Source organism: Simochromis diagramma, unplaced genomic scaffold (genome assembly GCF_900408965.1).
Source record: "Simochromis diagramma unplaced genomic scaffold, fSimDia1.1 OVJJ01000176.1, whole genome shotgun sequence".
Lineage (NCBI taxonomy): Eukaryota > Metazoa > Chordata > Actinopteri > Cichliformes > Cichlidae > Simochromis > Simochromis diagramma.
Genome location: NW_024386892.1, coordinates 3,265,573 through 3,279,118, shown reverse-complemented (window position 1 = coordinate 3,279,118; position 13,546 = coordinate 3,265,573). Strand labels below are relative to the sequence as shown.

At 47.4% G+C, this 13,546-nt stretch overlaps 1 protein-coding gene across 15 annotated transcripts in view; it reads left to right on the top strand.

The window, feature by feature from the left end:
* Window positions 1-13,546, top strand: part of usp54a (ubiquitin specific peptidase 54a) — a 43,021-nt gene that overhangs the window by 10,531 nt on the left and 18,944 nt on the right. For 8 of the 15 annotated variants that reach the window (XM_040033932.1, XM_040033931.1, XM_040033944.1 and 5 more), the window contains exon 2: window positions 6,814-7,489. In XM_040033932.1, coding sequence (XP_039889866.1) covers window positions 7,298-7,489 — 192 coding nt within the window. In that variant the 5' untranslated portion in view covers window positions 6,814-7,297. Of the gene's footprint in view, window positions 1-5; window positions 804-6,813; window positions 7,490-10,754; window positions 13,541-13,546 lie in introns of those variants that run through there. The other 7 variants (XM_040033936.1, XM_040033933.1, XM_040033938.1 and 4 more) reach the window with 5 other exon arrangements.

Here is a 13,546-nt window from a genome sequence, read left to right as displayed (position 1 = left end):
AGTGTGGGCTGGAACTGAACCAGCCGAATTAAAGCGCTGTTCCCGATTTTTAAAACGGCATTTCTTTAATATTATTTACCTTGTGTGCTGTGCTTAGCAAGCAAAGAAACATTAAAGTGCCATATTTTTAAAAGGAGTTTGGCGCGGTGCGACAAAATGCGATGGAATGAGTGGTTTCTTAGATTTTCGTGTAACAAATGAGATTTCAGAGCCAAAAACTACAAAACTAGCTGCTCTCATGTTCCACACATGGGTGGTCACCGATTGTGGTTTAATGAATCATCGTGAACAGAAGCAGGTTTAATCGGAGTAAAACAACCTGTAGGTCTGGTTTCACTGCAGCTCCATCAGGCTGAAGCATCTCCACCTCTCAGGGAAGTTTTGGAGGTGCAGCAGCTCTCACTGTCCTGCAGGAAATGTGAGTTATGTAGTGTGCCGGGGCGGCCACTGAGGTTTAAATTAAAGAACATTATTCAGCAGTATTCATGGGAAAATAATGTGCTGAAAGAACAGGAGGAGGAGGAGGAAGACCTCCTCCCAGTCTGGATGATTTACTGTTGATTCACTGAACTGATGGAGCTGCTGCTGCTGTGAGGAATGTGGAGAGTGAAAATTAGAACAATACTTTGAGAGGAGAGGGTGTGATGACGGGAAACGGCTGAAGCGCTCACATGGGAAAAAGTTTGTGAGTTAGAAGCTTTAAAGTCCTGTTTCTGAAGTGAAACCAGAGCAGCAGCATCATCATCATCACTGATCGTTACATCTGAGGCTGACATCCCAACACCGGACTGCAGATAAGACACGTGAGTGAGAGCTGAGAGAATAATTAACCGTGGAGCTGTTATTGTCGTATCTGTGTAACAGCTTCTAAAGTTGCAGTGTTGTTGGGAAATATTCAGACTTGAAATCTGTAGATTTTTGATCAGGGAATGAAGAACACGTCAGACGTGCAGTCAAACGATTTTCCAGCTCAGACACAAACAGATAATAACAGTGATAATAAAGTTTGTTTGTACCGCGTGTTTCAATACCAGCGTTACGACGCGCTTCCTGGAAATGATGAACAAACTGAAAGAAAATTATAAATCTGTGATTTTAATCATTAAAATGAACTCAAAGCCTGAGACGAGCTGTAAATATTCTCCAGCATGAAGCGTGGGTCTGCGAGAACCCCACTCGTGACCTCTGACGCTCTCACAGGTCTCAGCAAAGTTTGGCAGGTTGCTAATGACAGGCTAAATGAGAACGCTGGTGTCGTTAGGGCTGCTTATTTTAAATATGTGTCTTTAAAAATAGTTAAAAACCTTCCAAAGTGAGCAGAAAGGAAAATGTCTGCATTGTGCCGCAGTGATGTCAGCCGAAGTGTGGACAAAGGGCCGCGCTGTACTTTGGTGTGATACCACTTTGCACCACAAGATGGTGCAGTGAGCAGTCACGTGTCCACGGCGTAGTTCAGTTACAGGTTAATGCTGGCGTTTCACTTCCTGTGATTGGCTGAAACATCTGTGAGACACCGGATCGGTGCCGCTCTGGTTCCCTCGACTGAAACAGGATTCTTTTCATCACAGACAATAATCTGTGTTTTCATCAAGTTGCATCGATGCATCACTCTTAATCAACTTTAAAATCAGGAAACACCGCTAACGTTAGCCACACGCCTGCACTGACTCACTAATGCAGCTGATGTACATCATCGTCTGCATCACTCTGCTGCCAAACCTGCAGACATTACAACATGTAAACATCATTTTTTGGACCGATTGTGAATAAAACATGACTTGAATTCATGGGAGTGACAGCAGGCGTCTTTTCTTCTGCTGCTGGTGTTTAAAAAGTAGCCGCTCTGAGAGCTGCTGAGGCCGTCGTCCTCGGCTCGTCTGAGAGCCTCACGGGGGAGACGACAAGAAGCTAATTCCTCCTTTCACTGAGTGGAATTAAGTGATTGAAGTGCTCCACATTCCCAAATTCTCCGAGTTATTTTGGGGCCGTGGCGGCGCTGAAGGACAGCTGTATATTCATGAGCTCTCCTTTTTAGTCATTAGGCCCCAAATCTTCCTCCAGACGAGCTGCCAAGCAGGTCAGCGACGCCGGGTCTGCCCGGAGAGCGTCTTAGCGAGGATCTGCACAGATCTAAGCTCGGCTGCCGTTAAACGCCTTTAAAGAAACCGCGTCCTCCTCCTCTTCTCACCGCCGTCCGTCGCCTCCTCATTATTGAGTGTTTTCTGCATCTGGCACGTTTCATTTTTACAAGTATTGACTTTAATTTGATGAATAAATGTTGAGCGGAGGCTCCAGGGAGTCCCGCAGGACCCGAGAATCTGCACTTTACATGAATCGAGCTTCAATCGATTTGTTCCAGCTGCCTGAAAACATCACAGAGCGTTTATTAGATTCATCCTGTGGGCAAAGATCCAGGCACAGCAAAGGGAACAGCCTGTGTCTGAGGCCGTCTACGGAGCACCGAAGCGGACAAAATAAATCGCATTTAAAAAATCAAATAAACTCAAGAACAAACTTTTAGTGCTTATTTATTATCATTATTATTATTTAATTCCAACTATGATAAATAGGGCTGCCACGATTAGTCGACTAGTCACGATTAGTCGACTATCAAAATCGTCGACGACTAATTTAATCGTCGACGCGTCGTTTGAAGCTTTGTAAGATCCCAAAAGACGCAGGAATAAGTAGCGGGATTTAAGAGTGTAATAACGGACTGAAACAGAAGATGGCAGCACTGCATGTACAAGGATGCCAGCTGCCGTTAAACCCCCGAAGAAGAAGAAGAAGCAGCTGTGTCCCAGAATTCATAGCGCAGCCCAGCTCAGTTTCCAACAATGGCGGCAGCTAGTTAGTTTTAATATTACTCTTATTATTCTTTCTGGGTCACAAAATAAACGTTTAACATATTTTCAGGCGAGAATGTAGCTGTGTAAACCTCAAATATCTGCTCAGTTTATCAGGACACCGCATATTTTCAAAAGCGCTCCGACGTTTTCGGCGACGTCTGTTACCCACTAGCTCGATAGCTAGCCGGGAGCTAGGCTCACTAGAGCCGTGAGAACACCGGACTCCCGGCAAATCGTTTTCAAACCCACCGCCGTCTTTCGCTACTCAGGTTAAACATGATATATGAGTCACTTAGATAACTTGAAAATGTTATTGTTTGGCTTTTTTCAGTATTTTATTTGTTCCTGAGTAAATCGGTTTGGCTGAGATTAAAGTTATAGTTTTTACACAGCTGAATAAACATCAAGCAGACAGCTGATTATCAGAAGTGTGAGATGCTCGAGAATTTACTCCGGTGTCCTGTTATATTTTAGATAGCAAGGAGTTTATTAAACTTCACCGAAACAATCTGCAGATTTCATTTAAATTTAATAAACGATCATCTTGTCTTTATTTTTAGTTAGCACCTTAAACACTTAAAGCTGTAAGCTAATGATAGTTATATAAGAGCAGATGCTGCTGGTGCAATAAGCTGTACGTTTTACGTCCAATGGATGATGATCTGATTAGTCGACTATCAAAATAATCGTTTGTGGCAGCCTTAATGATAAATCGACTACTTACTGCATGTCAATTATTTTTATGGTACTTTATATTAAAAATGAGCATTAAAATATCAAATGACAAGAACATAGCTGTATTGTGTGTATTATTGTATGTAATGTTTGGCATAATAAGTATAAGCAGATTTAAAATGACTTTAGGTTAATAAGTTGAAATGAGCCTCAAACAGCCAAATATTGATCACGTCTTATTGTTTTTATATTTACGTCATCGTTCGTTTCTTAACTTCATTGTGATCTTTGTTTATTCGGTGAATCGTTTTTAAAGAGTCTCAGAGACCAAAAAACCTGGGTTTGGTTGTTTTTGCTCGCTGATGAGGAGCTGCGAGTCTGAAAACAAGGCGTGAACTCACAGACCGAATCAAATCGATGCCCCCCCCCCCCCAACCCCCCGGCTTTATCCCAGCACCCCCACTCTGCCCAGTGCTCCCAGTGCAGCCGCGGTCAGGCTGCACACAGGCAGCACCGAGCCAGCCTGCTGAATTAGAGGTGATTATATCGCTGTGTGTGTGTCTGTGTGTGCGCCTGTGTGCGTGTGTGTGTGTGGCTGTAAAGCCTCTGCGACAGACTGCCGTTTTGTTACATAACCAGTTTTACACTAAATCAGCCTTGGCGCTCACCGGGAGAGGAAATGACCTCCGACCTGTGCTACCACTAATCGCTAACAGGAAGTTAGTCTACAGGTAAAAACCCAAACACCCTAAAAGCGTTAGAGCAGGCGATACGATTGGTTTTCTTTGTTTCACCTGTTTGCTGGTCAGATTTGGAGTTTTCATTAATCACTCTGTCATCACCTGTAGGCCCGGAGCTCCACCCACTTCATTATTTTTAAGCCTGAGAAAAGAATTGTGTCTGACAAAGACCTCACTAGATGGCCTCAGCTCAGGATTTATCAGATAACTCAAACTTGTGTCCCTCACTGACTCACAGGCTGGAGCCTCCGATGGACGTTAGAGGAACTGCAGCCTGGACGTCCACAGCGCAGCGACCCTCAGTGCCTCGGTGTGTCTCAGTGCACTGGAGCCGCTTTCATTGAGAAAAATGTCTTGGATTGAATAATAGCTGTAGCGCCACCTGCTGGTTTACCTGCTGTATGTATTTGCCAGATGTGTTTGGGAGAACCGGATTAGAGATCGTGCAGCATGAACGTGTCGTTTGGTCCTCGTCACATTTTAGTTTTCTGCGCAGGAAGTGAGGCGAGTCCTTCGGAGTTTCACTCGAGTTACTTAAGCTCCATGAGCTCCTCGCTGCCTCTCAGCCTGCCTTTTGCTCTTATTCTTTTCCTTTAAATGACATTTCACTGCCGCAGAGGCAGTCGAATGATCCAGGCTGTTAGTTTGCACTCACCACGCTAAAATCATTTGAACCCTCTTAGATCATAAACAAAGCTGTACGTGTTGTAAGGCAGAAATCACAGCAGTGGTTTGTTGATGATGCAGCCCACGCTGTTTGCTTCACTCTAACCCTCTAACCCTCGGGCTTACAGCCAGACAGAGAACACCTCTGACCTCAGCGAGTTGAATTCAAACGCCCGCCTGAGTCTGTGCTCAGTTGGACTTTATGAAACCGGTCCCAGTTCTGAACCTGTCATGGCTCCTTTGGAAAAGTGTCCACACGGAGACTCGGTCCTGCACAGAAACACCCGCAGACAGACGGCGTAATCCTGACCAGACAGACGCATCTGATCAGGCTAATCCCTCCTCACCTCCCTCTGCTCTGACCTGCAGATTACCACATGCACGCACACACAGGCACGCACACACACAGACACACACCACTTCAGAAGGCACTGCGCTGTGTAACCCTTTCCTAACCCAAACCCTGCTCCAAACCTTTGCATTGATCCTTCGAACCAGGAGGTTGGTGCAGGTGGTGCTGGTCGTGTGAGGCGTGCTGGCGAGTGCGTGCTGGCGAGCGCGTGCTGAGCTCAGTGAGCTGTTGAACATGCACACCATGTGACTCATAACCTGTTTGTGAGTGTTTGGCTTTAGTGGGCAGTTTGCATGGAAACAGCCGAGGCTAAAGAGGGAAATGCTTCAGGAGCATCGCTCCGCCCCGCCGCAACGCCCATCGAGTCTGACAGTTAATGATTAAATGTGCAAACCCGCCTGGCTGTGGCACATCTGTTTCACAAGAGCGCTGCGTAGGAGAGGAAACGGCCTCCTAGACGCCGACTCACAGATCTACGCCTTTGAGGTCTGAGCAAACTGAACCCCGCCTGAGGCAGCACAGCAGCTCATTTTCAGGCTCAAAGGTCAAAGGTGAAACCTGGGTCTGGTTTAACCAATGAGGACGTGATCAGAATCAAAGCTCCAGTCTGGACAGGGTGGTGTTAAAGGTCATTAGGCCCAAATCTGAGCCCGTTTCCCTTATCGACCTGGCTCCACCTCTTTCTGTGTCTCACGTCTGGTTTTCTAACATCTGTATATCTTCACATCTGCGTCTGTCTTAATCTTGCGTGGGGGAACAATACCGAGAGTGAGCGAGGGAGGTGTGGGCATGAGTGGAGAGGGGGTGACTGCAGTGAGGAGGAGGATTCCTCATTACAGCATCTGCACTGCACAGGCCTAACATTATCTCAGTCTGGGGTCTTAGAGGAGCTTCACAGGCCAGTTATTACAGAGTAATGGCAGCCTTGCAGCCTGTCATTACCCAGCACACCTTCATGTCTCTGCTCCTGCAGTTTGCACACAGCTCGGGCCCTGCTGCGCTTCTGCTGATGTCATCAGTAACCGCGCACGTGTTTTAAATCCGGAGGGTGTTACACGTCCGCTGAGGCCCTGCTGGGCTTTAAACAGCAGGAAGTGTTTTACTGTCATTTAGATTTAAGTGTTAACGTCTAATGGAATCAAACGCACGCTCACAAGCTCATCAAATGGAGCTGCAGAATAAAGCAGGGTTTGGTATCAGGGGTCGAGGCGATGGATGCACACAAAGGTTTACAGGTTTCTGTTGTGGTGAAATACTTCCTGTGAGCTTTGGGGACGTCGCAGCACCTCGAACTGCTTTACAGCACCCTTTGTGTTGATGTGTTGGAGCTGGGCGCTGCTCTCGGGACATTTCAGTTTCTTCATCGTGCCAGGCTCAATCGGTCCACACAGAATATCAGAGACGTTTGTCTCTGCGTGTGATGAGCAAAGGGTTGGGTGTGCGTGAGGATGGGGGAGTCAGGCAGAGCATGAACGAGCGCGACGGTAAATAAAGTCCTCCTCTAAAGCCTCCCTGTCCTCTTTCTCTCCAGCAGGTATGTTCCGATTGGCTGCCTGCACTCGACCTCTGACCTCTGACCTGAGTGTGTGTCCGACCTCAGCCCCGTGGCCACGGTGATGAGCATGACCTGCTCTTACTGATGTTTGAAGGGTGGATAGAAGGGCAGGAATCCTGGGATTACACAGCAGAGGGTTTTGGGAATGCTGGGAATTGTGCGTGTGGAATATTCAGCCTGTAAACAGATGCTCATTAAGAATGTGAAGCCTTTTATTCCCTGAAATACTGAAGTGAGACATTTTAGATAACTGATACATGTCAAACGTTCAGATGATTTATTGTTTTTTACGTTTTATTGGATGCTAACGTTCCTGTTTGACTTCACGTTCTTCGTTTCTGGATATTTTTATCTCTGCCTCCCTCTTGGCTGGAGGAAATGGATCAATCTGCACTGAAGCGAGAATACGCGACAGGAAGTTGATCCCTACAGGGAGCGAGGACGAGAACAAACTGGGAATATGTCGTGGAAGAGGAACTACTTTGCATCAGGCAGCAGTGGAAGTGGTGTCAGCGGAGGAGGAGGAGGAGGAGGAGGTGGGGCTGGGACGCAGGGAATCCTGACACCTCGCACCATGACGTCCATCGCTCCCAGCAAAGGGCTGAGCAACGAGCCGGGACAGAACAGCTGCTTCCTGAACAGCGCTCTGCAGGTACCGCCTCACACTCTGACCTTTGGCCCCAGCTTTCAGGCTCACACACACACACACACACACTAGAGGTGGGAATCACCATACATCCCACAATATGATATTATCACAATACTTAACGCACGATACGATATTATTGCAATTTTTTTAAAATATTTAGCGATATTCAGATTCTGTACATAAAGGTAAACTTTATCAATATTCATTTTCTCTAATAACAAAGTCTCACACTCAGTCTTTCTCTCATTTCAGTCAGTTTTCTTGTTGACAAACTGAACGGTTTGTATTACAGTCTAGTCCAACTTCACTGAATGCAACCATCTGGTACAATTATAGCTATTTATGAAAACTATGCAGCCCCTTCAGCAACTGAAGAATTTGAAAGTAAATTAAAACAAAATATAATTTTACATTAAATAAAAAAGTTTTAAACTTAATTAAAATAAAACATGTCTTAAATTAAAATAAGTAAACTGTCGTGTTTATTGCTGCCAAAAAACAAGTTAAACACATTTGGACAGTGAAGGAATGTCAGGATTCTTGCTCAGAAAAAGGATCAACGTGCTCTGAAGTCGGAGCACAAAAACTTTTTTTGTAACAAAATATCGATTTCTGCTGTCCCTGTATCGATACATTATTAGCAAACAAAATATCACGATATTACACAGTATCGATTTTTTCCCCCACCCCTAACACACACACACACACACACACACACACACACACACACACACACACACACACACACACACTGACATTATCAGAGCACTGTATTAATCCTGTGAAAATGTTAACATAGAAAGTATAAGCTGTTAAAAGGAGTATCATTTATATTCGTATTGTACTTTGTGTTGTTAGTCTGTTTCGAACGTGCTCACTGTGACTGAGAATCTTGAGCCTTTATATAAAAAGTGCAGTTTACTTAATATTCTGAGCTAAACAGTACGTGTTTATGCCCAGTTTAAAACAGCTCAGGTGTCACAGGGGTATTGGGATGAGTCTGTTTGGAAGTTTGGGAAATTTACATCACTTCAGATCTCTTCAAGGACGTCTGATACGTCCCTGTTATTTTAGCTTTGCACAACAGATAGAGGTGTGTGTGTGTGTGTGTGTGTGTGTCTGTGTCTGTGTCTGTGTGTGTGTGTGTTACTTTCTGTGGAATCAGTGACTCAGAAGTCAGATGTTTCCTAAGTGTAACGCTTATTTTCAACAGCATTAAATTACAAAACGAGCTGCTCAGACAGCGCTGAGCTCTGTGCGTCTCTCACACACACACAGACAGACAGACACACACAGACACACACACACACACACACTTCCAGAAGGTACAAAGACTTAATTCTTCAAATAATTCAAATTTTTACAGAGTCAGTAATTGCAGGCCTCACATTTTTTCACAACTTATGCTTAGTGGAGACTGTGATGATGATGATGATGATTATTGTTGTTATTGTTGGTCTTGTGCAGGAAAAGAAACTCAGGAAAACACCTGTTGAGTTTAAAGGCCGCGTTGAAGAGCTGAAACACATGCGTCGCTGTCATCTCACAGCAAGAAGGTCCTGGGTTTACGCCACCATGTGAGCGGGGCCTTTCTGTGTAGAGTTTGTGTGTTCTCCCACAGTCCAAACATGTGCAGTTAGTGGGGTTAGGTTAACTGGTGACTTCAAATTGCCTGTAAGTGTGAATGGTTGTCTGTCTCTCTGTGTTAGCCCCATGACACACTGTCCATGGTGATGGCCCCAATAAAGACAAGTGGAAGAGGACAGATGGATGGACGGACACACGGTTGGTTGGATGGTTGGTTGGATGGACAGACGGATGGATGGACAGACAGACAGATGGATGGACAGACAGACAGACAGACGGATGGATGGACGGACAGACAGACAGACAGACAGACAGATGGTTGGTTGGATGGACAGACGAACGGTTGGTTGGATGGACAGACGGTTGGTTGGATGGACAGACGGTTGGTTGGATGGACAGTTGGTTGGATGGATGGATGGATGGACAGACAGATGGTTGGTTGGATGGACAGACAGACGGATGGTTGGATGGATGGACAGACAGACAGACGGATTGGATGGATGGACAGACAGATAGTTGGATGGATGGTGGGTTGGCTGGTTGGATGGATGGACAGACAGATGGTTGGATGGATGGTTGGTTGGATGGACAGACAGATGGTTGGATGGATGGATGATGGACGGACGGACAGACGGATGGATGGATGGATGGACGGATGGACGGACAGACGGATAGATGGATGGACAGACAGATGGCTGGATGGATGGATGGACAGACAGACGGATGGATGGATGGACAGACAGATAGTTGGATGGATGGTGGGTTGGTTTGTTAGATGGATGGACAGACAGATGGATGGATGGTGGGTTGGTTTGTTAGATGGATGGACAGACAGATGGTTGGATGGTGGGTTGGTTGGTTGGTTGGATGGATGGACAGACAGATGGTTGGTTGGACGGTTGGTTGGATGGATGGACGGACAGACAGATGGATGGACAAACGGATGGATGGACGGACAAACGGATGGATGGATGGACAGACGGATGGATGGACGGACGGATGGATGGACGGACGGATGGATGGATGGATGGATGGACGGACGGACGGATGGATGGATGGACGGACGGATGGATGGATGGATGGACGGACGGATGGATGGATGGGATGGACGGACAGACGAATGGATGGATGGACAGACGAATGGATGGATGGACAGACGAATGGATGGATGGACAGACAGATATTTGGATGGATGGATGGATGGTTGGATGGATGGATGGACAGACGGATGGTTGGATGGATGGATGGACAGACGGATGGTTGGATGGATGGACAGACGGATGGTTGGATGGATGGACAGACGGATGGTTGGATGGATGGATGGACAGACGGATGGATGGATGGATGGATGGACAGACAGATATTTGGATGGATGGATGGACAGACAGATATTTGGATGGATGGATGGACAGACGGATGGTTGGATGGACAGACAGATGGTTGGTTGGATGGTTGGATGGATGGACAGACAGATGGTTGGATGGATGGACGGACAGATGGTTGGATGGATGGATGGACAGACAGATGGTTGGTTGGATGGTTGGATGGATGGATGGACAGACAGATGGTTGGATGGATGGACGGACAGATGGTTGGATGGATGGACGGACAGATGGTTGGATGGATGGATGGACAGATGGTTGGATGGATGGATGGATGGATGGACAGACAGATGGTTGGATGGATGGATGGATGGATGGACAGATGGTTGGATGGATGGATGGACAGACAGATGGTTGGTCTTTAAATGCCTTTATTCGACTTCATAATCTGCTGAATTAAAGATGTTGTACATGTTTGCGCCGTCTCAGATGCTCGTGTGAGGTTTGTGTGTTTTCGGTGTTTCTTCTGTAATAACAGTCTGAACGGTGCTCATTACTGAATGACCTCTAAGCTCTAAATGCATGATGGCGCTGGCGGTGGTTTGGTTTAACCCTGTGTGAGTCAGCTCGTGTCCTCCAGACGAGCCGTTCGCCGTCCCGTCGTGACGCCCTGTCTCTTAAAATGCTCGCTGCTGCACAGCCTCGCACTTTCGCCGCAGTGCCTTTGAGCCAGTCAGCTGGCACTGCAGCAGGTAAACAACACGGGTCCGCCGTCCGACACACCCTCTCTAATAACAGCCCAGCTGATCTGCGCCGCTTCTTTGAGTGAGGCTGTAATGAACGCGTGCAGCAGCGTCGCCTCCCAGACTGAAGGCAGCGCTCGTTAATGACTCATCGGGAGGGGGAGGGTGGTAATTATCGGTGTAAACAGGCTGACTCATTAACCCCTCGTGGTGAGGCTGGCGGTCTGTGCTGCTGAAGTGACGGCGCTCGTTATGAGCTTAGAGGCTGAGCGGCACAGGTCAGAGGTCACCACACACCTTTGCAGATGTGCGACATCATGTGAACAAAGCTGCTGCTCATCATTATATTCCGGTTTCTCACACACCCATGAGTCCCAGAATTCCGAAAGGCAAAACTGGAGCTCCGACTCCTTGGATCAACATCAAAGAGTCTGAGGTAACGACCTGCCTCAGGTGTCCGTCCAACCATGAACACATGCTTCCTCCTAACTCCTGCACCTTTTGGACCCTGCAGCTGTCCGTCCGCCCGGTCACGTCAAACCGTAACGGATCAAACGGAGCGAGCCTGTGGGGCGCCGCGCCGAGCTGAGTAGGTGGCGGATCGGAGAGACATCAGTACTGACGGGACGCACAGAGGCTTCGATGTGATGAAGGCAAAGTGAAGAGGAAGAAGATCGCAGTAACAAGCAGCTGCTCACACTCCATCAATATCATCATCATCCTCCTCCTGCTGCTGCTCAGAACATCCACCTCTCCAAGAAAGCCTCGCACACTCTGACTTTATTTTACTTTGGTCACTCACGTGTGAGTTGATGTTATCATGCATGTGTAGTATGAGCAGCACAGGTGTAAGAACACAGCATGTAAAACACCACAGAGCTCATTTTTTAAAGGCTTCAGGCTGCAAACATCAAACTTCTTCAGTTGTTGATCCTGGAAATTCAGTGAATCTGTCCCCATTGACTCCAATGTTAAATCTTTCCAGCATTCATAACCTGATACGCACACTGATTGTTCCCTAGCGATAATTCCCCCTCACAGCATGTGTTTAAATTGTATTAAAGTTAGCATTATTAGGGGCGTGGCCTCTTTGGCTGACAGGTGGATGGTGACACAGGTGGCTGTAGCTGCTAGCTGTCTGCTAGCTTCACCTGAACTGGACCTCTGGTCCGTGTTTGTGCTGTTTTTTGATGGCCTCATCAGTAAAATGCTGCTGTGATGTCACTGTACTAACGGACCGAGGGAACATCTCAGATTTTGATTGGATGTTCCTGATTATCAGCTGAGTGTCGCTCCCGTAGAGTCTGTGGTGGACCCTTTGTGTTTGCGTGTTGTTCGTCCTGCAGGTTTCCGTTTGGGCTTTGATTTAAGTGACGACTGCGACTCGTCCGGCTGATCTTTGTGCTCAGGTGTTGATGTTTCCTCCTGCTGCGTCCTGCAGGCTGATTTTATCCTTTCAAAGCAAAAAAAAGCGCTAAACACTGATTCCTCTGTGGGACGTGTGCTCGGCGTGCAGATCTGCACAGACGGTTTGTTACCTGGTCGACCTGCTGGAGGCCGCAGCGACATATTGCAGCCGGCGGGGGGGGCGGGGACAGGAAGGAGGAAGCAAACGGCCAAATGCTGACGCTGCAGTTTGTTTCACTGAGGACTCAGGTCCAAGCGTGAATCAGATCAGCGCCTCTCCGTCTGCTTTTAAGCCCCAGCATCACGTCTGAATCGTCCTGATCAGCACATTTCTGTTCACCCCGTGTCGGTGTAATAGACACCCGGCTGTGTGCTTCAAACACACCAGCATTTGTCTGCAGCACGAGTTTGTTCTGATGATAATTTCCTGCGTTAGTGTGAAATGTTTCATGAAGGGATTCAGCTCCCTGTGAATGAAAGTAAGTCATCCATGTTCTCACAGGCTGTTTGATGTGAAGTCTGCAGGTCGTGAGGTTGTGAATGGATCAGATCACCGTGTCGACACCTCCATCAGGGACTGTCTTTAAATGTAAACCCTGCAAGTTTAAAGCATAGTAATGGTTAAACCGTGGTTATGGTTGGTTCACTGTTTCAGATGGCTGAGTGGTTAGGCCTGGCTGTTTCTGCTCCTCTATCACGAGCTCAGCTGGGATCTTTCTGCGGTTGGCGGCTCGGTGCCGGCCCCGGCTGCAGGCACGTCTCAGTCACTGAGACAAACACACACTGCAGGATTCAGAACTGTCCGACCCTCCGGGCCCCCGCGGATCGTTTTAAAACCCTCCTCATGAGTAAAGTGATGAAAAAATTCCTCCGTGTCTGGATTCCTGCTGCTCGGCGGGAGGCGAGGCGCCCGGCTTCTCCGCGGGGTTCAGCTAACGCGGCGTAATGCCCCTTTAACCCACGCCGGCCCTCACGGCTGCTCCGGTCTCAGTCTGGTGAGT